The sequence below is a fragment of the Drosophila takahashii genome, chromosome X (assembly GCF_030179915.1).
Source record: "Drosophila takahashii strain IR98-3 E-12201 chromosome X, DtakHiC1v2, whole genome shotgun sequence".
In the NCBI taxonomy this organism is placed as follows: Eukaryota; Metazoa; Arthropoda; class Insecta; order Diptera; family Drosophilidae; genus Drosophila; species Drosophila takahashii.
Window position 1 is genome coordinate 834,315 of NC_091683.1, and position 26,698 is coordinate 861,012.

At 47.5% G+C, this 26,698-nt stretch overlaps 1 protein-coding gene across 3 annotated transcripts; it reads left to right on the forward strand.

Moving 5' to 3' along the window:
- The first annotated feature begins 1,656 nt into the window (after positions 1 to 1,656).
- Nmdar2 (NMDA receptor 2) lies at positions 1,657 to 26,125 on the forward strand. 3 transcript variants are annotated; one of them, XR_011419795.1, is made up of 12 exons: positions 1,657 to 1,998; positions 7,363 to 8,004; positions 16,440 to 17,211; positions 17,344 to 17,494; positions 17,644 to 18,237; positions 18,335 to 18,624; positions 18,683 to 18,835; positions 18,892 to 19,043; positions 19,486 to 19,993; positions 20,219 to 20,323; positions 22,941 to 23,089; positions 23,146 to 26,125. XR_011419795.1 is itself a non-coding variant. In XM_017151102.3 (11 exons), exons 2-11 carry the CDS (start codon positions 7,563 to 7,565, stop codon positions 22,981 to 22,983), a joined length of 3,210 nt encoding a protein of 1,069 aa, XP_017006591.2. In that variant the 5' UTR covers positions 1,657 to 1,998; positions 7,363 to 7,562; the 3' UTR covers positions 22,984 to 26,125. The 3 variants fall into 3 exon arrangements, 2 of the variants coding, with proteins under 2 accessions (XP_017006591.2, XP_017006592.2); XM_017151102.3 differs by having other exon boundaries at positions 22,941 to 26,125; XM_017151103.3 differs by having other exon boundaries at positions 20,219 to 20,320; positions 22,941 to 26,125.
- The last annotated feature ends 573 nt before the right edge of the window (positions 26,126 to 26,698 follow it).

Below are 26,698 nucleotides of genomic sequence, written 5' to 3' on the forward strand. Positions count from 1 at the left end.
CAGCTAAATCATTTGATTAACAATTGTCAACATTTTGATTAACAGCTAGTCAATTATTAGCAACCAGGGTGGCTGAAATGAACTAGGACTACATGGGCTCCAGCTCCAAGCGCTGGTGCTCCATCGCTGCCGCCTGGCTGCGCAGGGAGCATGCCGCAAAGGATTGAATCGGAGACGTTGTGCGTAAAAAGCCAAAGCCAGAGAAAGCAAATTAGCAGGAGCTGAATCGCACAAAGTGCGCACAATCAAAACAAATCAACACGTGGTTTTTGGCCACCTCTCGGGCAGTCGAACAGTCGAGCAGTGGAGCAGTCGAATAGTCGAATAGTCGAGGTCGAGGCAAGGCCCAAAATGCCTGCAGCCCCAGCATCCTCATCCTCATCTTATTTTCCCAAAGAGCGGCGCAGTCGCAAAGTCCGAAGGCGGAACTCCGAGCGTTGCCAGATATCTCTGCCATATCATGCCTCTGCCGTGTAATTCCCAACTTGGTATTTAGGATGAACAAAAATTTAAAAAGCATCAACATAAATTTCCCGGAAAGTGATGCGTATTGTATATCATATTTTTGACCATAAAATATCGGTATTTTGGCCGAAACATTGGAAATAATAAGCCAAATAGGGAATGTCATACCTTTCTGGGCTCGTTATTAAATCCCCAATCGATTGCCATTGAAACCTGGAGACTTAATTTTTTGGCCATTTTTCGCAAAAATCATGATGATACCCCTTATCAAAAATGCGAAAATTGGGTCGAAAATTAATTTTTTCAATTCAGTCGGAAACTGCACTGATATTAGTTATAAGGTTGTTAGCTGCTCGAAACAGTGCGCCTTTTTGATTTGGGACCATTTTTGACCAAGTTACAGCAAAAAATCTATAATAAAATATCGATTTATTACCAAAAATCAAGATTCTGATTTTTCACCCCAAAAACAAACAGTATTTTGGCCAGAACAAAGAAAATAATGCTCCAAATATGGAAATCGATTGGCATTTGAACCTGGAAATTTTTTTCGCAAAAAATCATGATGGTACCCCTTATCAAAAATGCGAAAATTGGAAAAAAATTTAACTTTCCCAAAATCGCTAGTTTAGGTTGTTAGCTGTTCAAAACAGTCCGTCGCTTAACTTTCGGCCTTGATTTGTGGAAATTACGAATGAAAAACCCCACAAAAACTATTATTTTGGTCTAAAATTCTAATCCATATTTTCACGAGTTCCATCCTATTGCATCCCTGCTGACTGGGTGGCAACCCTGCCGATGGGTTTGGCACGCGTCAAGCATCCAGAAGAGAGAGGAAGAGAGTGATAGAGATTTGGTTGCGAGAGCAGGAATATTACGTATACGCTGCAGGAGGGCGTGTTACAGGCCGAACTGAAACGAAATCGAAATCAAGTCAATGGGTCTCTCTCTCTCTCTTTCTCTGTTTCGGTGACATTGACAGTGCTCGGTGGCTGCTCCGCTCCACTCCCCCTCCTCCCGCTCTGCATGTGTTGGAAAGCCGAGCGCACTTCGTCCTTTGTAGCTCGTGGAAGCTGCGGCAGACTCCGCTCTCCCGCTCTTCCTCTTGCTCTCCGGTCCTGGCTGCTGCGTGGATGTGGCCCGGGTTGGCAGTTTGGCTGTTTGGCTGTTTGGCAGTGCCATTCGGTGGCTCGTCGCAATCAGTCCGCAGAGCGCGCTCCGTTCCGTTCTGTCCTGTTCTGTTCTGTTCCGCTCGCTCCGTGTCGTTCGGTTCGCATCCGCATCCGCAGGAGCTGCCCAGCCGACGTCCAGAGTTTCGGTTTCGGTTTCAGTTTCAGCTTGCGTCTCCGTTTTCCACATTTAACTGAGAACTGAGCTGATCTGTGCTGAGCCTGGCTTGGCCACAAGCGGCTAAAACGAACTTGGGAACTGGGAACTTGAGACTGGACTAGACCTAGACTAGAACTTGACCCGGACTAGACCTAGACTGGACTAGACTAGACCCAAAAGTGAGCCTAGGATGCGAACGTAAACGTAAGCCATGCAGGAAATGCGACTCCACCCCTTTTGTCCACCCCCTTTGTCCACCCCGCCCATGTGCCAATCCGATTGTGTTTTGTTTTATAACAAAGGAAACAGCAACAGCAACAGCAAAAACAACAACAGTAGATATGGAAAAAGACAAAAAAAAAGAGGAAGGGGGTTGGGAGAGAAATAGAGAAATGGCGAAAAAAATATATCAGCAACAACAAAATAGATGAACTTTTTTCGTGGCTTTTTTTTAGCCTGTGTATGTGCCTGTTTCTGTGTATGTGTGTGTGTGTCTGTGTGAGGCTGCGTCGTCGTCATCGCTGCTGTCGTTGTAGTTGTATTTGTATTTGTGCGTGTCTTTGAATTTTTGGGTGTGGACTTGTTTCATGTTTCAGCTTCAGTCGCTGGCTTTCTCCCCCGTCACCCTCTCACCCCTTGCCACGAAAAACCCCACCCATGCTCAACCCACCCCCCCTCCGCTAGAAAAACTTTACGCCAAGTAGCAAAAACAACAACAGAAACAACCGCAGCAGCTACAACAACATCGTGTATAATAAAAATAATCACGGAAAAGTGCAATGGAGAAATGCAGTGGCACCCCCCAATCCCCCTTAACCCCCCTCAGCCGCAGCCTCTGCCTCAACGTCACTGTCACTCTTTATTTTGTTTTTGTTCAAGTGTTTGCAAGTGTGAGTGTGCCAATAACAACAACAACAATAGCCAAGTGCATCAAAAGTGCCGAAGGAAAACAGCGCGAAAGCAAAACAAAAGCCTCAACCCATCAGCCCATCAGCACACCCCCATCGCCCTGCCACGCCCCCCTGTGACACATTTTAATTAAGAGCCCGCAATGACAGACCCCCCTGCCACCCAACCACCCACTCGACACTCTACACCACTGCACCACCCACTCTGCACCACCCAACACCCAATCGCCCCAACAAGTTTGAGATTTTTATTATTATGAAATTTTCGCTAATTCGAGGCGGAAGGCCAAGCGAAGAAAAGCAGCCTTGGGCGGCTTTTGGCGCGCGGAGGAGGTGCCACGCCCCCTTTCTCCACATTCTAAATTCCACTTTTCACTCTCAACTTTCTCCCCGTTCGTCCTATTTTCGCCGTGTTCGAATGCTGCAGCTGCTGGAACGTAAACAAACCGAAAGCGAAAGAAAAGAGGTTGGGGGTAGGGGTTGGAAAAACATTTATCCACTGCATTTTTAACGAAATCGATGGGTTCCAATAGTTCTTAGTTTAATTTCTTATATTAGTTTAGGAACAACTCGTTGCGTTGATCTCTATCTTAAAGAATAAAGGATTGAAAATACAAACTTCCAGCTACCCTTATCTCTTGCATTCTCTTGTCATTTTCTTATATTCAGATCTAGATCTTGAGATGGAGATCCCATGCATCTCTTTCAAAGAAGATGATTAACAAATATTTACAAATATTTAATTTAGAAGTCTTTCTAACAAATCAGGAAAGTCAATCAGGAATGTGGACTATTAAAAACATTTAGTCCAAAGTTATCTGGGTTAATTGAATTGTTTTGTGGAAAATAAATCCTACAGATCCCAAAATAGAGTTAAATCTATCCGAAGAACTCCCCCAACAAGACTATTCCCGATTCCGGCTGTCTGAGAGATGAGTCCTCGGACTGCCGACTGCCGACTGAAGGTCAGCGGCCAAGGATGTTTGGGGGATGTGTGTTGCTAATGTGCAACTGCATCTCAGTCGGGAGCTGAAAACTTTTTGGTCTAAACACTGAACAACACAACACAAGCACGAGGCGGGGACAAAGTGCCACTGTGTTGCTTTCACCCTCTTCCTGTCCGTAGTTTTTGTTGTTGTTTCTATGAAACAACCCCCCTTCCCCCCCACGATGTCCTGTTGTTGTTGTTGCAGCGGGATTTGCATTCGGCCAACTTTGGGCAGCAAACTTTTGTTTGCTTGTTGTTTTGGCGGCAGAACAAGCCGAAACAAGGCTAAAGAGGGAGCTGATCTAATGAATTAGGTGCCAGCCAGAATCCGGGTGGAAAAATGAGGGGGGGTTGGAACACCAGGGACACCATCAGTGTCACAAAGATAACACGCAGTCATTTTTCACGCCTGGCGCACATTTTCTGGCCTTTTTTCCCGTTGAGGGGGCGACTGAGAAAAGAAAAATAAGGCAAATGTCGCAGGAACAAAGAAAAAGCGTTGACAGAAAACGTTTGGGCCAAACTAATAAGCAACCAGCCATGTTTTTCCCGAAAGGGAGGATAAGGAGGGGGTGACAGCGGTCGACGCACTGTCAAAAAAGACAGCTCCCCACCACCCACTGCCTCCTACCACCCACTCTACTCATCCAGTCATCCGTTTTGGCCTAAAGCTAACCCATTCGGAGCTGGCCAAACAAGGATCCGCTGGCTGGCAACGATAAAGCACGGCGAAAGTAAGGAAGGACCAGAAGCAGGAGAAGAAGGAGAAGGAGCAGAGAACACGGAATGGAAACACACAAATAAATAAATAGATTGCATTTGTGGGCGTGGTCAGCGGAACAGGGGAGAGAGAGGGACAGAGAGAGAGCAAGCCATGCTAAAAAGTAAATAACTGTCAAAGGGTTCAGCTGTGGGCTACGTGTGGGTACACTGCGCGAAAAGGGCTCGGTAATAGCAGAGGTAGCATAGGTTTAGTATAGTATACAACACAGAATAACACATTCCAAGGTTCTTGATTAACTTTCTCTATAAAATGCAGGCTATTCTTTTTCTAGGGTTTGGCAATATCAGAGCTAGCATAGGTATATCATAGTATAAAATAGAGAATATTATTTCTCAAGGTTCTTTATTAACTTTCTTATTGAAATATAGTGTTATCTTATTCTAGGGTTCGGTAATATCAGAGCTAGCATAGGTATATCATACTATACAACACAGAATGATAGGTTCTCAAGGTTCTTGATTAACTTTCTCAATAAAATATAGTATCCTCTCATCCAAAACCCCTATTTTCGCTCTGTGCACAAGTGCGGCTTCTTTTCCCAGTCTTATACACATACACATGTAGCTAAAGCTGTCCCCAAAGCAGCCGAGTATAGTAAATACAACTTGAGCCTAACCCAAAGATGTCCGGCAAAAGTCATAAACTCACACACACGCACACTCACGCACACTCGGGCGAAAGAGAGATGATGATAATGCCATTGTAACGGGACAAGCAACAACAGCAACAAAACGAGGAAGTGACGTTAACAAGAACAGCCAGAGCAACAAACATTTTCAATCAAAAGTTTAATACGCCGTGAATTCATTACACGTCCGATGAATGATGTAGCCCCCCTTCTCCCTCTTTCAAATAGGACACACCACCCCTGATAAGGCCGGAGGAAAGAGACAGAGAGAGGGGTCTATGAGCCACGTTACCCGGGATGTCTGTTATTTTGGTTTCTTTTCTCATAAGATACAATTTATTGCCGCCATCATGTACGAAAAGTACGAAACACATGTAGACACACACACACATAGACACATTTACGGCTATCCTAAGCACACACACACACACATACACAGAGAGAGAGATGAGCCTGGAGAAATGGAGAAGTGGAGAACTGCGGAGACAGTCGCAGAGGAGCCCATGACCTTCGGCGCCTTTGGCGGCCATTGCAGGCGTAGAAGGAGCAGAAGAAGGAGGACCTGAACCTTAGCCGAACGTCCTCCTCCTTCCCCTACCCCTGCTTATCCCCTTCCTTCCTTCCTTTCTTCATTCTTTTGTGCCTGCTTGGGCCCAACAAAGTAATCACTCTTTCCTGCGAACGAGCAGGCAGAAGGGCCAGAAAACGGCAGGAGCGCTTCCCCCGCTTATTGACAGCCAGGCAGCTAAGTGTCAAAACACAGTTTAAGCCAGACCAGAGGCTAAGCAAAAAAGCAAAAAAGAGAAGTTGGGAGGCAGACAGCCGACAACCGACAACCGACAAATTATAAGCCCAAACAGCTTCTGTTTGCCGCGCAGCCAAGAGATCCGAAAGGCGACGACCGCCACAACACGAAATGAAGTCGAGCAACTTGCTGACGCAGGAGCCAGGAACCCCTGCCCCTCCCCTTCTTTTCGCAGGGGGTGGAATTCGATGATGACACGAAGCCGCAGCAGGCGACGCCCAAAGCCAAAACTAGAGCTTTGGCGGTGCACACCGAGAAAAAAGAGAGGAAATGATGGTGCATTTAAGGGAAAAAGAACAAGAACAAGCTCCACCTAGCGGTCATTTTATTTTTTGCTCATAACTTTTTAATGGATTGTCCGATTTTAAAATTTTCTTCTACATTAATAAGCACAACAAAATGGTTAGAAATATATAATGTTCTGAAGCCACTTTCCTTAGTTAGAAGTAAGTTTACCTCCCTGACACAGACCGACTTTTTTCGGTGTACCAATAGCTACAAACAAAGGTCGAATTCGTGCCGGAAAGGCGGGATGAGATACAGGAAAACTACCAGCAGCCGCAATATGTGGGGATATTAATGATGATGACTATCATAATGGCAAGAAAGGGCGGGCAAGGGGAGGGGGTCAAACAAACCCTACTCTCGTACTCTGATGCCTGATTTCGGCTCTGTTTTTACTGCCGCCACTGGCAGCATTCAAAATTCAAAGTGAAAATTTCGCGAGCAATTGCCGCATTCCCTGCGGGAGGCGGAAGGAGGAAGGCAGGATCCAGAATACAGAATACAGAGTGTGTGTGGAGCTGCGATTATGCGGACCAATGTCGCATTTAATTTATGTAGAACGGCAGGCTGCGCGCAAATTGAATCCGAGTGAAAAACGAGGGGCGTTCGAAGGGTAAAGTACCCTGGGAAACAGAGAAACAGTGGAACAATACCTGCCATTAACGTAGCTCCTCGACATTCTCGCCCATTCAGCTCTCATTACAGCTGCAGGGAATATTTCCCGTCTTCCTTTGTACGAGGAAATTAATTCAAGGCACTTGATAATACATTTCTTGAGCAGGACCCTTGAAACACCCATCATTGCAGCTTCTTACTTACTTACTTAGTCGAGGGAGTGGAAAAGGCAGTGGAAGTGGAACCGGAAAAGTAGCACTAACACAGTGAGCACCTGCCACTGCCTCGTGCACAGTGGGGCAGAAGGGCTGCGAGCAGGAATCTCGTGATGCGCTCCACTGTTCTTGTTCCTCTTCCTGTTCCCGGCCATAACAAATTAGCAGCGGAAACGGAAATGGCGGAAAACGTCAACGACGAGTGTTGCCATTGCCATTGCTGCTGCAGATGTTGCTGTTTGGGAGTATATGTGCTGAAATGGAGGGGTTGGGGGTGGACGATTTTAGTGGGTACACAGTACATCTACATGGTTTCCCTGTTTGTCCCGTTTAAATTTAGCAATGCACAGCAGCCAATACAATCACAACAACTCCCCGGGGAAGCGAACAGAGGGCCAGGCAATCCATCCACACACCGATCAATATCCCCTCGAATATCGAATATATCAAATAGCAGCCCATCCCGGCCAGATGCACTAGAGACCAGCCGGAGCACGGAGCACCGAGCACCGGATCCCAGCGAACTCAAGTCCACAAGCCATGATGCCCAGTCGCGTCAAGCTGAAATCGGGGGGCAGGGATCGGGAGGAGGAGGAGTTACAGCCGAAGTCACAGTCCAACACTGCCAGTTACAGCCAGCACAATAGCAATAGCCATTCCCCGATCTCGATCTCGAACCCTCCGCCACTGCTGATCCTCCTCCTCCTGCTCGCTGTGCTCCTGCCCTCCTGCCACGCCCTCCGGCTGACCAACGGGGGCGGCAGCCTGAGCAAGGGCGCGGCGGCCAACAAGGAGCAGCTCAACATCGGCCTGATCGCCCCGCACACGAACTTCGGGAAGCGGGAGTACCTGCGGAGCATCAACAACGCGGTCACCGGACTCACGAAGACGCGCGGCGCCAAGTTGACCTTCCTCAAGGACTACTCCTTCGAGCAGAAGAACATCCACTTCGACATGATGTCGCTGACGCCCAGTCCCACAGGTGAGTGTCCTATGCTATATACTTCATTGCTTAACTTTTGCACGGGTATACTGTGTGTGTGCGGGGCAGAGAACGGGCAGAGCTGCTGACTTAAATGGATTTGTACACCTACTTACTTGCTAGTCGAGTGTGAAATTTGTTTATTGGCGGCACTGTGACCACGGGAGGTCACAGGTCACAGTTCACGACACCTGGCCGGCTCTTAATTGCGTGCGCATTTTTAATGGCCGTTCATTTGGAGCTACTTAAGCGCTTAACCCCCTTCGCCACCCACGACGACGGCGCAATAAAAGCGAGAATGAAAATTAAAATGAAAACGGGAATGGAAATGGGGAAGCGAAGAAAAAATGCGAGAACGCGGCGGACATAAATAAATGTCCATTCCTGGCCGGACTGTAATTAAACGCTGACAGAGTTGTCAACGCGATGTGGCAGGGTTGTCAGAGAGCGGCAAAAATAGAAATCAGGGGGAGGGCGGCAGAGTTGCCAAGTGCCTGTCGGCTTTGATTGAGTGACAAGCCGAATTCCCCATTATGTTCAGGGTTGCCAGGTTGCACAATGAGTTCTGCAATGGTTTTCGATGAAAATGTGACAGTCTAACCAAGTGCACAGATGCAAATGGGAAGCTTTTGGCATGGGGATCTGGAACAAACAAGCAGGTGGGAAGTGCTTGGGAGCCTCCAAAGCAGAGTTGTCACTCTGCCGGGCTGAGCGACAGCTCCGTGGTGCAAGTGACAGGATGGCAGGGTTGCCAGGTTACCCAATGTGATTGCAGCAATTTATGCCACCGCTCCTTCTTTCGCCCCGGTTCCTCTTTGATTGCACAAACCCGAAACCGAATTCCAGATTCCGTTTTGCAAGTGCAAAATTGCATTCGAGTGTCCATGTCTACAAATTGCATTCCCTGTGCCACATGCAACTGCCACGTTACTCGCATCGTGGCACAAAAATATGCAGAGTTATAAAAAGGGCGGTACTACTGCTGCGACTGGGAACTTAACGTCTCCGGGTGGAAAAGTGGGAGGTGGGAAGAAGACTGATTGCTCCCGGGTCAGCCATGTGCATGTGGATGTATATATGAGGCGGGTTCAGGGGCATATTGAAATTTTATGTTGCATTTCCACAATTCTGTTGGCCAAATTGATAAAGTAAACACACACGGAGAGCGGGAAATGGGGGGAAATGGGGAAAATGCGAGTGCAAACAAAACCCAAATGAATTTTCAATGATGTTTAAATGTTTATTATGGCCAGGACCTTGAGAACATGCCCGCATATCCATTTAGCTAGAGTCGAGTTGAGTATCTGTGTAGCTGAGTATCTGAGTATCTGTGTGTACGCAAATTACAACACATGGCAAACAAAGTCTGTCTGTCTGCGTCGGCTGATTGCCCCACCCCCTGTTTATACATATATGTTGGTCTATGGGGAATTTATAATGGATTTCTATAGCTTTCGCACCCACACACACTCGCTCAGTCGCATTGACAGGAGAACAGGGCTTGTTCAGTTGTTCAGACGATTGTTATTTCTCTCGACTGTCGAACAATAAACGCGTGGCTATGGATGTGGATGCTGCCTTGATTTCCCCCCCTTTTGCATCCGCCCTAGGTGGAAAACTTTGCCTTTCTTGACGCCTGATTGCACTCCCACTTTCACTTCCACTTCCATTTCCACTTCCACATTCCTGCCATTGATTGCTGGCCATAGTTTGGCCCGACTTGTGCCAGCAAATTCTATAATAATCGTATGGAAATTGAATTCCATTCAGCGGTCGTCCAGTTGAAGTTGACATCCAGTCATCCAGTCAACCAGTCATCTAGTCATCTGGTGATCCAACCCATTCACATTCCTCGTCGAGGACAAGAAGAACCTTCCTTCCATTTCAAGCAGTTGATGATTTTCTGTGCCAAAGTAATTTCATACAAAATTGTATTTACTTTAACCCCTAGACACAACAAACGATTACCAGGTCAGGTTCGGAGGCGTGGTGCTGAGTTGAGCTGTGTGTGCTTGCCCCTTTCTTGTGGCAGCCATAAACTTTGATGGCCTTATTATCGAGTTTGGCTCATTTGCGGCGATGGCGATGGAAAATGGTCCACAGCCAGGGAAAACGAGCCAAGGAGGCAGGACAATCACCCCAGTTGGAGGCTATATGGTCTAGTCCTTGGGGACAGGTAAAAACTATGTAATCCACACTTTGAAGGCAACATGACTGGGTAAAATCGAGTGGACAGCAACCTAATAATCGTTATCTCGGCTTTAGAGGGCCACATTATCACACTGACAGGTTAACCCCATTAACAAGTGCTATATGTATGTGCCATGTAATCTCGTTGCCAACGCTCCCCATTCCTTGACGCGTCCATTAGTATCTGCTCATCCGACTAATTTGCATTAATTGCATAACAATAGTAGCAGGGAAGCCAAATTGATGGGATAATTGAGCGTTTTGTGCAACCGAGCGAGTCGAAAACGGTGAGTTTCGCACATCCAAAGTGCAATGTCCAATGTTCGATTTCAATGTCGGCCATTCGGTCATTTGACCCATAACCCATAACTCCCGCCTATTGCTACATTGCTATATTGCTATGCCATACTACAACCCTCCTAATTGCAAATGGCAGTCGGTTGGTCGGGATGTTGGGTGCTGAGTGGAAAGGCACTTGAGCCGCACATCACCCACTATAACCCACTTTCACCCACTTTCAGCCGCTTTCATGGATGGATATCATCCATGCCGATGGCCACGTGGCTGTCAATGAGCGGATGATTGAATGAATGATCCCGCCAAGCTGAACTCGCCGCTTTGCCCACTTTGCTAAATGACATTTTAATTTGAAACGAACGGAAAGCGGCGAAACTTAGGAGCCCAGAAACTACGGAACCCACGTATCATATATCACTCCATTGTCAGTGGCCGACAACTCTGATCCCTGCCAGACGTAAGTCATTTTTCTTGTCATCCCTTTTGCTTTCCTCCCTGCTCTCCACTGCTTTATGGGGGGTCCTTTCAGCTGGGTCCTTTATTATTAGCCATTGAACTTGTGATTACTGGCCACCGACTGCAAGCGGCAACCGGCAACCGGCAATGAATGACCACCAGCGAATCAGCGATGTCAGCGCCGTTAACCTTGTTTACACCTTGTCTACATGGCAGCCCCCTTCGCATCCTTCACTCTCGCATTAATAAGCCGTTGTGGCCTGTTCCTGTCGTTAACTGCAAGCGCTTTCCACACCTGCCAGGTGGCAAAAGTGGCAACTGGACACCCCTAATGGCATTAGAGTGCAGCTCGGACAGCGAATCACGGGAGAGAGAAGGACCTACAGCCCCCTAGTTATTGACAACGTGCAAGTATTCGGCCCAAATTCATTCCCCCTTCCAAGAGTAGCAGACACAGGACATGCGTGTGTGCGAGCCAAGGGCAATCCTGCAGCATTGTGTCCTGCTACCGAAACAAGCCTCAAACAAATGGTCAGAAAGGCGGCTTTCAAGTGGGGGCAAATAAAAACGGCAAAGAAACGGACCCAAAGCCGGAGGCTAGGAAAAGGAGGAGGGACAGGATACGACAGGACAATGGAAATGTCCGAGGGGAGGAAGGGGAGGGCCAGATCCCCAGACATAGAGTCCTCGCCGCAGACACACTGGGGGAAAATGCCATCAATAAATGGTCCCTGTGCTCCCCAAGATAAATTGAACAGTTGCCTTCATTACCTTTTATAGTCAGCCATCTGGTGCAGTGCCATAAGTCACGGTTTATGACACTTATTACCAAATGGAGATATTCGGTAGCCAATCTGCATAAAATAAAGCGCTTGGGATGTGAAGGGAAATCAAACTAGAGAAAAAATTAATATATATATGATGGAGTCTGGAGAAACCAGTTTCGTTGGTCCTTCGAACCTTTAAAAATATGTAATCCCTAGAAAAAGTCACTTGTTTTTCGCAGTGCACTCGCACACAGATTTCTCATGCCTGCCCAAAAGAAGGAACCCAAATCATGTCGGAGTCCGAGAGACCGGGAGTCCCACTAATTGGCGCCGCCGAAAGAAGAAGCAGAGGGCCCGGCCTTGGAGTCACTGGCCAGGTCAAGAATGGCCCTCGGGCTTAGTCCTGCCACGCCCCACGACCTCTTCTCCCCCTGCTACTTGTGTACACAGGCTATCTGCTGGGAGACTTTTGAACTTGCTTCCCAGCCGCACTTTGAAGGAATGGAACCTCCTCCATTCGGTTTCGGGTTACAAACTATGAACTGCGCCCAGTCTGTTGACATCGCACACATGCCTGCGGCGACGGGCACGAATGGTTGGTCGGGGGGCCGTAAACAGTGGTCACTGCCGGGCAGACTAGACACAAAATGGACACTGAATTGCCTGATTCTGATTATACACGCTCAGCTGCTAATGATGGACCACTCAGGGCGGGGCAGGTTGAGGTCCTGCGAATTCAGAAGCAGCGAACTTGGAACTTGCAACTCAGAGCCGAGAACTCAGGCGAAACCACGCCTAATGGCCCAACTGGCCAAGTGGTTGCGGTTGTGGGTCAGGCAGCTCTGTGGTTTGGGTGCCAACACGCTCTTTTGGGGATAGGAGATGAAGATTGGAGATTGCAGATGGTAGGGGAGGTGGGATGCTCCCCAAGACTCTTAGGTTGCCGGGCTCCAGTCGCTGAAACCTTAGATGGCACAACAAAATGGGTTGAGCAGCGGAGACAACTACTTTGACGCATCACTTTGCACCAAAGTTTCACCTTCCCCAGCCAAGAACAAGTACAAGTACAAGTCCAAGCAGCCCTTTCTGAGCTCCTTGTCGTGCCAGCATCTGCGGAGTAATTTGACGTGGCTGTGAAGCTCGCGTCCTTCAGTGAAAATAAAGCTCCTGCTCAAGTGAATCAGATTTATTTCGATGCTAACACAAAACACGGAAATTCGACAACGTTGGATTATTGCACATCCAGTAGAAGATTTCCAATTTTACACAATTGTCTAGCTACATCTATAATTTATTTAAGGAATAGTAAAGTAAGGTACATACCTGGAGTGATTCTCGATGTCCTGTATTTTGGAGTCCAGTTCCAATATGACTTGTTCCAAGTAGCTTGTTGTATGTTTCTCGTTGATTGTTGAGCATTGGATCTGCAATTAATTGTCAGTCATTAAATGATTAATCTTTACTTTCTGGGTACTTAATATGAAATCTTGGGTTTTCCTTAGATGAAGATATGGATATATATTTTAAAGACATGGGAAAACATTAAGGAATTCAACGTAAGGCATGAGTCAGCTAAGCTGGCATAGTTGCTACTCGTAAGTGCATGCCACACATGTCTATATGTCTTTATGTCCTCAGGGCCCTTCCTATGCTACGGTGGCTGTAGGAAGTATAGTAAGTATGGTATGGGCACCTACACCTACTCCTCCCTCCTGTGTGCTGAATACTTCACGTGCAAAACTCATCTGACAAGAGCATGAAAAGCGAAAAATCATCTGGCAACACTTTGATATTCGATAAGATGTTTGGGCGCTTTCGTCGGCGCTTTCTCAGTGTCCTCGCTGTCCTTGCCGCTCCTATTCCCTCCATCTTTGTCGTCATGTGGGTTTCGAGGTAGAGTGGGTGGAAGTGGGAGTGGGAGTGGTGGGGCCCGTGACGTCAAGTTATAAAATATGAGGCAAGTTCCCGTCGCCCATCGCCCATCGCCCAAAAGCCTCGAGTTTAGTTTAGTTTGGTTCGTTTTGCTTTCCCTTAGTCCTTTGCTCCTGTCGCCGCTTCTTGTGTTGTTGTTATCCTGCCATGCATGGCATTTCCTTTTTATTGGCATGCCACGCCCATATCAGATGTAAGGGATACAAGGGGGGGATAAGTGCGTATGCGTCAGTCCGTAGGATGGTGATGAGGTCACAACTCTGTGCTGCAGAATTCGGAGTTGGGCTTAGTTGCCCTATATGCCACAGAAATTTCCACGAAATATTATTATAAATAATGAATTGGGGATTTTATTGCCCTTGAACCAGTTATTTACAAGCTGTTTCTGGCAACACCATTTATAAACCAATGTTTTATTGGAAAATATAAACTTCACAAGTCATTAGCGTCATAGGATGCATGTTAAACTGCCAATCCAAAATTGCAATTAGTTTTCAAGCCCGTCGATGCGATAGGAATAAGTGGGAATTGCTTAATAGGCCGGAATTATCACGGAAAATATTTAATTGTGTGCACAAGTTGCGGATTCGCTGGGCGCTAGCTTAGCTGGGAAACTTTTCCATCGATTGCGATGCGGGTTTCCGATTCAGATTCCCATATCTACTCCCACTCCCACTTCCACTCCCACTTTGCCCGTATTGGAGCTGCGAATCGAGTGTAATTCTGCATTATCGAGAATGCGACAGCTGCGACTCCTAATTGTGCTTTATGCCACTTCAGGCCGACTCCTGTAGGACGCGGATGCGGATGCGGATGCCAAGTTGTCCCTGTGCGCCCGAGATACACTTTCGAGGGCGGCTAGATTTATGTGCTGCCAGGGTGGAGGACGCGTGTCGGCGCTTTTTCCACTTGCCTGCGTCGAGCGTAATGTAAAAAGTTGCTCAGCAGCGGCCGGAGGATGCGGATGTGGGTGCGGATGTGAAGTGGTTGGGCGTCATACGCCCTGCACTCTATCACTTGCATTGTTGGCAACTTGTGATAACTTCCGATAAAAACGAAGGCAATTGAATGATGCTTAAATGAAATTAATGGATGTTATAATAAGTTGACGGTGGCAGTGGAATGGTGCAATTCACGCCCCATATTTCCACCTACCGCCCACCGCCTCCGCCCGCGGCTGCTGTCAAAGTAGACAAAGTCGAGCGAGGACGAATGCGAGGGGACTCTAAGACGGAGCCAAGTCACAGCTGACAGCTGTCAGCTGACTCGTGCCCTCCTGGCACAATGCTCCTCCCCCTGCGGAACTGCTCCTTTGGCAGTCAAATTGGGGCGGAGCTGTGTCAAAATTCAATTTGCACATTACAAAAAGCCAGCCCCCTCCTCCTTTCTCCTTTGTGGCAGCGCAATTTTCAACTTCCGCAGTCCTTCGGGGGCGCCACATTATAATTTCAGAGGGCCTTGACGTTACCTGCCATTTTACGCACTTCGGGCGTGGATTAATCCCAATGTGAGTGTGATTTCAGCCCATCAGACTGGCACACACTCGGCCACTCAGTCACAGGAGCCTGCAGAGGCCACAGGACCCAGAAGTCGACACTTGGTAATGCAATTACAGGGTGCCTAATGCACGCAATTAAATTGTTAATGGACGGGCCGGAGGAATCAAAAATGCTCCATTAAAACGAAATTAAATTTCCAGGGGGGCGGGCCTAATTCCGTTAAGTGAATTTCCATTCTCGGTTAAATGCGAACAAAGGTCTTCGGACCCCTCGCCTTCGCCTTGGCCCCTCGCATTCCAATCAAGCGTCGGACCATCGCCCATCGATCCATCATCCCGAGTGCGGTTGCCTAGGCTTGGTCCTTGGTCCTCCGACTATGCCCATGCCCATGCCCATCCAGCCTGCCATCCATCTGCGTATCTCCGCATCTATATATACATATCTGCGGCTTTGAATCCATCCGGGCGAGTCCCGACATGGAAATGGTAATTGAATGCAGGGACACTGCAAGACGTCTGCGGGCAGAAAGGAAAATTAGCAGACCTCTGACCTCCCCCGGCATTCCCTGTCCTCCCCTGGCATTCCCCAGCAGCTATGGAATGCAGAGAGCAGAAGTAAAGTGATGAAAAAGTTAATTAAACTTTTTGATGAGATTTCACATTTTGCCAAAGCATTGACAGAAGACTGACAGTCCTACAGGGGTGAAGATAGAACACAGAACACAGGGGTTATCGCACGTTCCCTAGGACTTGACAATGTCTTGTCATCGATTCTCCTCCAACCTCCTGGCTTCTGGCAAAACTTCCGAAATTGTCTTTGGTCACTGGCGAACAATGGCAACGGTTGCGAAATTCATGACACCCGCACCCGAAACCGCTTTTTCCGAGCCAACGGAGATTGCATATGAATTAATTAACATGTGGAGGGAGCTCCAGGCCCTTTAAGTAGGTCAATTAGCTAGGCTCGTGCGGCTGAAAAGAATCCGCGTCAATACCCAACCCCTAAAAGGCTCCCACTCACTCCACCGGGTAGCACCACCCAATCGTAAAACAAGTTCGGAAGGTGGCTAATCTGCAATTAATTGCCACACATCTGTACACAAGACACGCACGTGCTGAGATTGAGATTTTGATTGGGAGTGGTTTGGGATGGGGATGGGGATTGAGATTGAGATTGAGATTGGGACCAGAAGCTGTGAATGAGGTTGGGTACTCCCTTGTCAGTACTCCTGTTCACCTAGTTTAAATTTAGTTAATTTCTAGGACTCACCCCCTTGCTCTCCCTGTTCTCTTAGCCATCCTGAGCACCTTGTGCAAGGAATTCCTGCGCGTGAACGTCTCGGCCATCCTGTACATGATGAACAACGAACAGTTCGGCCACAGCACGGCCTCGGCGCAGTACTTCCTGCAGCTGGCCGGCTACCTGGGCATCCCGGTGATCTCGTGGAACGCCGACAACTCGGGCCTGGAGCGCCGGGCCTCCCAGTCGACGCTGCAGCTGCAGCTGGCGCCGAGCATCGAGCACCAGAGCGCCGCCATGCTGAGCATTTTGGAGCGCTACAAGTGGCACCAGTTCTCGGTGGTCACCTCGCAGATAGCCGGCCACGATGACTTCGTGCAGGCGGTGAGGGAGCGCGTGGCCGAGATGCAGGAGCACTTCAAGTTCACCATCCTCAACTCGATAGTGGTTACGCGCACCAGCGACCTGATGGAGCTGGTCAACAGCGAGGCACGCGTGATGCTGCTCTATGCCACGCAAACGGAGGCCATCACCATTCTGCGGGCCGCCGAGGAGATGAAGCTCACCGGGGAGAACTATGTGTGGGTGGTCAGCCAGTCGGTGATCGAGAAGAAGGACGCCCACTCGCAGTTCCCCGTCGGCATGCTGGGCGTCCACTTCGACACCTCCAGTGCGGCGCTGATGAACGAGATCTCCAATGCCATCAAGATCTACAGCTACGGCGTGGAGGCCTACCTCACGGACCCGGCCAATCGGGACCGCCGCCTCACCACCCAGTCGCTCTCCTGCGAGGACGAGGGTCGTGGTCGCTGGGACAACGGAGAAATGTAAGTGGTAGCACCTCCTTAGATCAGCGGATAGCCTGGTAGCATTAGTAGTTAGTAAATGAGGATCTCAGAACCAGTATTCTTTCAAAGGGTATCCTCTTAAGCTAACCGCGTCTCTTTGACTTCTTCAAGCTTCTTCAAGTACTTGCGCAACGTGTCCATCGAGGGGGACCTCAATAAGCCGAACATCGAGTTCACGGCTGACGGGGACCTGCGCTCGGCGGAGCTCAAGATCATGAATCTCCGGCCCAGCGCCAACAACAAGAACCTGGTGTGGGAGGAGGTAAGTGGAGGCTTTGCTCGCATGCTTTTCTCGATCCTTTCTCACTCTGCCTTATCCACAATCCACGAACCCATCCGATCCCGCACCAATCGATTTTGCACCGCTTTGTATTCACGATCCAATCCGATCCACCACTCCAATTGGGGCAGATTGGAGTGTGGAAGTCGTGGGAGACGCAGAAGCTGGACATCCGCGACATTGCGTGGCCCGGCAACTCGCACGCCCCGCCCCAGGGCGTGCCGGAGAAGTTCCATTTGAAGATCACATTCCTCGAAGAGGCACCCTATATCAATCTGTCGCCCGCGGACCCCGTGAGTGGCAAGTGCCTGATGGACCGCGGTGTGCTCTGCCGGGTGGCGGCCGACCACGAAATGGCCGCCGACATCGACGTGGGCCAGGCACACCGCAACGAGTCCTTCTACCAATGCTGCAGCGGCTTCTGCATCGATCTGCTCGAGAAGTTCGCCGAGGAGCTGGGCTTCACCTACGAGCTGGTGCGGGTCGAAGATGGTAAATGGGGTACCCTCGAGAATGGCAAGTGGAACGGCCTGATCGCCGACCTGGTCAACCGCAAGACGGACATGGTCCTCACCTCGCTGATGATCAACACGGAGCGGGAGGCGGTCGTCGACTTCTCCGAGCCCTTCATGGAGACGGGCATCGCCATCGTGGTGGCCAAGCGCACGGGCATCATCTCGCCCACGGCCTTCCTCGAGCCCTTCGACACGGCCTCCTGGATGCTGGTAAGTTGCTCTCTCCTGTTGCTCCCGTTGGTCGAAGTCTTCTTTCTCACTCCGGTAAGTGTTGCTCGTTCCTTTCTCCTGTGTGACCCTCGAATAGGTGGGCATCGTGGCCATCCAGGCGGCCACCTTCATGATCTTCCTCTTCGAGTGGCTCTCGCCCAGCGGCTACGACATGAAGCTCTACCTGCAGAACACCAACGTGACCCCGTACCGCTTCTCCCTCTTCCGCACCTACTGGCTGGTCTGGGCCGTCCTCTTCCAGGCCGCCGTCCACGTGGACTCGCCGCGCGGCTTCACCTCGCGCTTCATGACCAACGTGTGGGCCTTGTTCGCCGTGGTCTTCCTGGCCATCTACACTGCCAACCTGGCCGCCTTCATGATAACCAGGTGAGATTGATTGCGGGGATCCATTGCTTTATATCTCATCATTTGATTATCCCCCTAGGGAGGAGTTCCACGAGTTCAGCGGTCTCAACGACAGCCGTCTGGTGCATCCCTTCTCCCACAAGCCCTCCTTCAAGTTCGGCACCATCCCGTACAGCCACACGGACTCGACCATCCACAAGTACTTCAACGTCATGCACAACTACATGAGGCAGTAAGTGATGAAGTAATGGGGTCTCTCAGATCCTCCACTGATCGCTTATCCTGCAGGTACAACAAGACCAGCGTGGCCGACGGAGTGGCCGCCGTGCTCAACGGCAACCTGGACTCCTTCATCTACGACGGCACTGTGCTGGACTATCTGGTGGCCCAAGACGAGGACTGCCGGCTCATGACCGTGGGCAGCTGGTATGCGATGACGGGTAAGGGCTCCTCCTAATTTTTTTAATCTTTGCTGGGCATTAGCTTGTCATCCAGAGTTATTATCAAGTTAGTTCTTAGCCACACACAGCATCCATTAGCTTGTAAACTATGGCAACGACTTGGCTAAAAGTTAAAGCCTGTCAAATAATGGGTGGCAAAACTTTTCACTCTGGCCTCCTGCCGACACTCACTTGGCTCATGAACGATATTTGTAATATGCCGTTTAGACATGAACTTAAATTGGATTAGAGATAAAAGTTGTTATTTTCGGAGATTAAGGGGCACATAATGTTTATGGGTCCTATATAAAAAGGGAAATAATTATAGCTTCCAATTAAAGGCGGCATTTTGAGGTCTGTAATATTACGTTTCTGCGAATTCACAACTCAATTTGAGCCCGCTTTTTTGATATGTTTCGATGACTGTAATTTTTCCCTCCAGGCTACGGGCTGGCTTTCAGCCGCAACTCCAAGTACGTGCAGATGTTCAACAAGCGACTGCTCGAGTTCCGGGCCAACGGGGACCTGGAGCGGCTGCGGCGCTACTGGATGACGGGCACGTGCCGACCGGGGAAGCAGGAGCACAAGTCCTCCGATCCGCTGGCCCTCGAGCAGTTCCTGTCCGCCTTCCTGCTCCTGATGGCCGGCATCCTGCTGGCGGCCCTGCTGCTGCTGCTCGAGCACGTCTACTTCAAGTACATCCGCAAGCGGCTGGCCAAGAAGGACGGCGGCCACTGCTGTGCGCTCATCTCGCTCTCCATGGGCAAGTCGCTGACCTTCCGGGGCGCCGTCTTCGAGGCCACCGAGATCCTGAAGAAGCACCGCTGCAACGACCCCATCTGCGACACGCACCTCTGGAAGGTCAAGCACGAGCTGGACATGTCCCGCCTGCGGGTCCGCCAGCTGGAGAAGGTCATGGACAAGCACGGCATCAAGGCGCCGCAACTGAGGTGAGTTCAGCCTTGAAATCGAGATAACTCTCGAGAGCAATTTCGCCTTGATTTCTCTTTTATAAAATTGAGAACATTTGATCTTGGTGAGTTCAGTCTTGAAATCGAGATAACTTTCACCTCTCGAGAGCAATTTCGCCTTGATTTCTCTCGAATAAAATTGAGAACATTTTATCTTGGTTTTTTTCCGTTCTCATCGGGACTTAATCCACTTGTCCCTTGCAGGCTGGCCTCCTCCTCGGACCTGCTGAACCACCATCATCTGAAGGAGCGGCCGCCACTGCTGGGCAACCTGAGTCTCGCCGCCAGCGCACAAGATCTATACAGGTGGTAAGTTTTCTTTGTGCATGCCTTTTCCTGCACGACTCCCTGCACCCTTAGACGCTCCATCCCCCATCCTCCCGTGGCAGTAATTAAATTAAGCAATTGCTTGAGATAACATTCCAGCTCCGTGTTCAGTGTTCAGTGTTCTTTTTTTCCCGGGCCGAGACTCGTTACTGGCCACGCTAATGATGCCGGGCAGCTGCTACAACGCCCCATGTCGCCCCTTGGGGCATTTCTCTGCTTTCTGCCCTAATATAAATATATGGAAATGACTTTATTAAATTACTTTATCTCGGTTCCTGATTCAGCAGACAGACTCTCTGTGTGGGTTTGTGGTGTGTGGTCGATTTCCATTCCCCACTCTCTACAGCAGGGAGACAGTCCCTGGTTATAGTCTTTAGTTATAGCACAATTTCCGACAGTTCCTGTTGTCATTCACTCGGCCCTTGGACCTCGTTGCCATCCCTCCATCCCACCACACCATCATTCTACACAGGAGCTCTGCCTTTGTATGACGTGACTGTGGGGAGATTGTGTAGGTCCGTCCATTTGCATATCGTCCAGTCCACAACCTATTGTGGGGGGGTACTAGGTAATCGGATGTGGGAACGCTTTACGACCCTCCACAGTCCACAGTGGGCAACCCCTTGGCAGCAGGACCAGCAATTAACGGATCAGGGCGGCATCCACATTATCGTTTGCCTCTCCATCGGCATTGGGAGATTGCGAGCTGGCCAGCACCACCCCTGGTCAGCCAAGCAGTCAGTCAATCACTCACTCACTCTTTCATTCCGCCAACACAAACACAGTTTTGTGTGGGGCCAACACCTTTATCTGCGCTGCACCGCCACCTGGCCTCCCACCTCCTGCAGGGGTCGGTTTCTCCCCCGGTTGCACAGCTTAGGAGCGACTTTGTGGTGCTCCACTGGGGGGGTGCTCCATCCAAAGGGCCCAGCGGATTATAAATCTGTGCGGGACGATGGCAGTTCTGAGGTATAAAGGCTAAGCCGATTTAGTGCTGATCAGCCTGAATAGCCACTTTGGATGCCGCATTATCAAGTTAAATGTTTAGAGTTCGACCAAGAATGTAAAATATATATTTGGGGAACAAGTCCCAAAGCGCTCTTCCAATCCGTACGTGCTTGAGTTTTCCACGGTTGCCAGTTGACTTTCCTCCGTTTTCCTGCTCGATTTCATTGTTAGGGTGGCTGATTGTGGTTTATGGTGGTGCACACACCCTTTTAAGTAGGCTACGTATTTTTTTCATGTTGAAAATTTGAGTGCCGTAGGGTTTTCCCATATTTCCATCCACTGTATCGGCATGAGTGCTTAGGAGCACACAGAGACATTTGCAATAATTACTGAGAAGTAAACAGTCCGAGAGCTTTGCGGTTTTGGGGTGGAAAGAGGGTTCGGCCATGCCTACCGAACAGGTGGAGCGCTACTGCGGTTGTCCGTTCATGTGCGTGTCCGTTGTCCGTTGTCCGTGGTCCCTTGTCCTTTGCAATGCACGGTGTGTGCATTATGGCGTGCCAAGATTTATCCAACGCTGCGAACGGATAGTTATTTATGTCGGCTTTTGTTTCCCGACTTGGGTTTGCGTTTGGGTTTCAGGTACTCCCTGCATCCTCAATCCCACATTCTGCATGTGGCCATTGTGTGCATACACTTTGGGCTGCTCATCATTATGGATGGCAGCGAATCTGTTTCCTCAGGTTCCCGTGCTGACTTTTGGCTTTCATGTTAACCAGTTTACCTCCACCCCCTCCGCACAACGAAACTTTTCAGCGAATTGTGCAAATTAAGTTGGAGGAACCGAACGAGATCCGGATACGAATCCGCCCTGAAATTGTTAAGCAAAACACTCGTGTGGATGCACACGCTCTTTTGCAGTCCGCGGGGAAACCGTGGAAGGCATGGAAAACACTTCAAAGTCGAGCCCGAAAGTTTAGCATGAGGGGTGATAAATTGATGATGGATAACGGACAGCAATGATGCCCAGGGGAAGGCCAGGGAGTGCAACCCTTTATCGGAATGGAGCACCTGTCCGATCGTGTGACGGGCTCATCACGGGCACACACAGAACACAACCACCCCTTTTAAGCTTGATGATTCGCTTTTCGCATTTACTTTTTGGCACTAATTTATTTACATGCGAACCCTTGAGTGCTCCTCCCGTTGGACTCTGATTGATTGATGATGCCCAGGTCTTGGGTCCCTACTCCCTACTACCCATCCCCTATCCGCCTGCAATCCCATTCGTAGTTTCCGCTTTCCCCTCACCATTATGGCTAATGCTTTTGATTCTCGCCGGCAAACATCCTTGACACACATATCCGCATTTGTTGGCCATTGGAGCTGCCAGTTTTTCAGAGCCCATCCCACCTCCCACCCCCAAGAGAGCCTGATTACAATTTGTCACATTTTTCATTGGATGGCAGGCTAATTAGCATGTCCTGCACTTTATCCACTTTATCCGTTAAGCATGCTTGGTGTAAAGTAGCAGTAGCACATAGATGATATGTACATGTACACATCACTTTCCGAATCTTAACACTTGGGGCCACCCCCATTCTCGTTCTCGTTCTCTTTATCTCCTCTGTAAAACCCAAATGGATCGCAGGTCGTACAAGACGGAAATCGCCGAGATGGAGACGGTGCTCTGAAGCGTTTGGAGCTTTTCGAGCTGAAAGAGTATGATGATGATGATGGGGAGCTGCTACTCACGACGTTATTAGAGTTACTGGAGCCAAAAAGGCGATCCTACAGCGAGTACGTCTAATCAAAATCAACGTTTCAAATAAATGTAAACTGAAAGCTTTCGAAAGTTAGAGACAGGGAGATACGAGATAGCGAAGGAGAAAGAGAAATAGAACCCAAAGCGCCTCACGAAAACCGCACACAACTCGATGATCGATAATCGGTAGTCGATAATCGAGAATCAAGACGACGACAAACCTAAGAAACCCAGAACCCAGATATTTCCAGCCTAGGAAAAGAAATCCCAAAGATTGTATAAAGTTAAACTAAATGTAAAACAGTAAAACCAACAGTTAAACTAAATGGAACACGTGGAAGAGGAAGAAACAACCAAAAAGCAGCCGCCGCACGAGTATTTCATAAAATAAGTTTTAAACAAGATCAGAGGAAGAAGAAGAAGTAGAAGATTTAGAAGAGAGAGAAACTGGGGAGATCAACCGTTACATTTTTGGCGATTGAACTGTTAACCGTTAACAAGGAGAAGTTGAAGAAGGAGAAGAAGAAGATGGGGATTAGTACCCATCATGTTTGTATGTAATCCGTTTGATTGTTTGTGATTGTTGTTTCGTTTGTTGTCTTTTTTTGGATAGTAAATATATTTACGAAATCATATTAAAGTAAGCGTATGGCAAAGGGCAGTCACACACACATGCATACATACTACTAACTTGCATACATACACACAGACAAGCAGGCACTTGTTGCCACGCCCATTATTAAATATACACATTAACAGATTTATATGTATTTACCTTGCTATGATTACGATGATATAAATGTTATTGCATATACACGTACATATACATACATATACATTTAAAGAACGAAAAACAAGAAATATTTACATATGAATATACATGTATGTACGTAATTATATTTTTTCTGATTTTGATATAAGGAAATTGCTTATGTGCCGCTAACAAAAAGAAAACACAAAAAAAGAAGAGAAAAGAAGGAAACCCAAGAAGAATCAAAACGAAATTTTCATCTCGCTAGGAGATAATCACACACTAGGAGGCTTCACTTTAGTTGCTCCTTTCCGCTTTGCTGGGCATCTGCTTGCCAGCGTTCTTTTGTTTCACTCACATTCACTTTCATTTCGCTTGCTCGCCGAGAGAGAGAGAGAGCTAAGCCCACACCCCCCCTGCTAGTTCGACTCTCTTGCATGTGGCTCCAAACTAAAGTTAATGCAAACTCTCTCTCTCTCACAAGCCCCCTCCACAAACACACCCACACCCACAATCACAGACACACTCACCTAACTAGAAAGAGATAAAAAATATTTATAAATGTGCATTGTTGTTGTGGCGAGCAAAACGTGCTTAAATCAGATTTAAAGTAAATTTGAAATCGAATTAAATATGTACAAAGGTTAAACGATTAAACGCATGAACTAAAAAACGTGAAAACGACATACATAAATAATGAATGGAACTAAAACTAAACTAAACTTACTGAGGAAGAAGAAGAAGTATCGGAGGCGTTGTATTGTGTTGGTATTTGTTTATGTGTGTCTTCTAAATGTTTAGCGAGGATTACGGATTACGGTCTACGGATTACGGATTACCAATACTCAAAGCGCAAGCAAAACGTAAATGTAAACGAAACAAATTTAACTAACTAACTAATGCCACTTTAAACACAGACACACACACACTAGTACAGCAACCAAACACGCACGGCCCTTCAGCTGTGTGTGTGCTTCTTTGAGACTCTTTTTCGTTAACGTCATCTTTGTTCAATTAAACCGTTATACCGTTAAACCGTTATGTTCATCGCCCACGCCACCCACTCGCCGTTCAAAACGACGAGAGCGGTGCGAGCGAGACAGCAACTGCAACACAGCACTACAACTAGAACACTCGACTGACGGACTAACGAGTGACGAGTAACGACTAACCGAAACATCAGCGAGAGCTGACAACAACAAAAATAACAAAGACAAACAACAAGAACAATGTTAACAGCAAAAACAAGAAAACAAAACAAAGAAACTTATTGAGTTTTATTTGCAAAAGAGTGATTTTTTGTAGTGGAAATATTTTATACACAAGTTACGGATGATGATTCGAGCGGAGGTCATAGCGAAATGTTAATTATTACGTATATGTATATATTTTTTAAGACAAATTGTTCAAATTTATTATACGAGTACTACCAAACAAAGCGAGTCAAAACCGAAAGCTATGCCAAAAACTGGAAATCGATGTTGCAGACAACAATTTAGCATTAAAACGGTGGGGAGGGGGTAGAAGAGAAGGACTACGAAGGACTACGAAGGGAAGATGGCGAAGATGAGGAGCAGGGGAAGAGAAGTGAAAACAAAACCTTTACGGACAAATTAAAACAAGTAAAACAAGTTAACATTACATTATATAAGTAGTTAGTAATTTAAAACTAAAAACCCAAAGAAAATAAGCTAAACATCACGACAAATGATACAAAAAGCGAACAAAAAAAAGGTTTATGTATACAAAAAGATGTTTTTTTTAATATATTATTAATGTTATTAAGTTACGAGTGCGAATAACGAGCGTACACACACAGTCACACTGTCCAGACACCCACACCAACACGAATAACGAGTGCATTTTGTTAGGTGTTAAACATAAAACATACAAAACGAATGAGAAAAGAAACCAGAAAAAGAAAAGGAAAAGAAAAAAAGAAGAATCATAAACAAATCGAAATCGAATCAATTTTTAAACGCAAAGATATATGTATGTATCTCCTTGAACATAACGAATATCTGATTCTCAACCGAGTCAAGTCCACCGCCCACACCTGTCCACACCTGAGCGAAGGAGGGAGCGGGACGGAACGACGGCCGATCGATCGTATTTCAAGTTACTAAACTAACACGACACAATTTTTTAACCACGCCAGAGGATCCAGCGATCGAGCGACGAAGAAGCGTTTCACGTACATAAACTAAGCAAATGGAATATGCGTACATTGTTGTGGTAGTTACAGATACAGATGGCGAGGAGCATACACGTAAATTAAAATATAAACAAACCAACTTGCAATAAATGTGTATACAAAAGGTGTCGGGACTTTTATTTGGGGCGAATAAGTATTGTTAAATGAGCTACAAGGAATATCACTCATACGCACTGTTGCCTGTGCTCAGACAACTATTTTTTTCTAGGTGGCGTAGACTTAAAACCATTAATAAGTTTTAAGGCTCTCGTTATTTTAACTTTTGTTTAACCTAGACACGATTCGAAATAACTTATGTTTAACAAAACTCTAACTGGCATACGTGACGTATGAGTAATATACGAATAGTTTGAGCCTTTTGAAATCCAATTTTTGATTTTTAGAATACTACACCCAAAAAGAAAACCCAAAGTGTGAGTAAAAGATTATTTAAAAGCCGCCCTTAAATTTTACATTGTAAATTATTATGTATTACTGGAATAATACTCACTTAGGCATCAGCTGGGATCGGATGGACCAAACAAACGTAGCAAAATTATACATAATTTGGTAATTATTATTTGGATTGTTTGCGTTTTATCTCCATTAAAGGCATTCCAATTAGCACTGAAAATAAAAAAATATTTAATTAGATTAAATGTTTAAAAGTGATTACAAAACGCTAGAAATTAGTTTAAG

Bases quoted from the DNA above. Each gene is read 5' to 3' on its own strand.
- Nmdar2 (XM_017151102.3), top strand. From the start codon at position 7,563: ATGATGCCCAGTCGCGTCAAGCTGAAATCGGGGGGCAGGGATCGGGAG. The intron at 18,238-18,334 runs GTAAGTTGCTCT...ACCCTCGAATAG, and splicing joins ACACGGCCTCCTGGATGCTG to GTGGGCATCGTGGCCATCCA. The intron at 20,324-22,940 runs GTAAGTTTTCTT...AATGGATCGCAG, and splicing joins GCACAAGATCTATACAGGTG to GTCGTACAAGACGGAAATCG.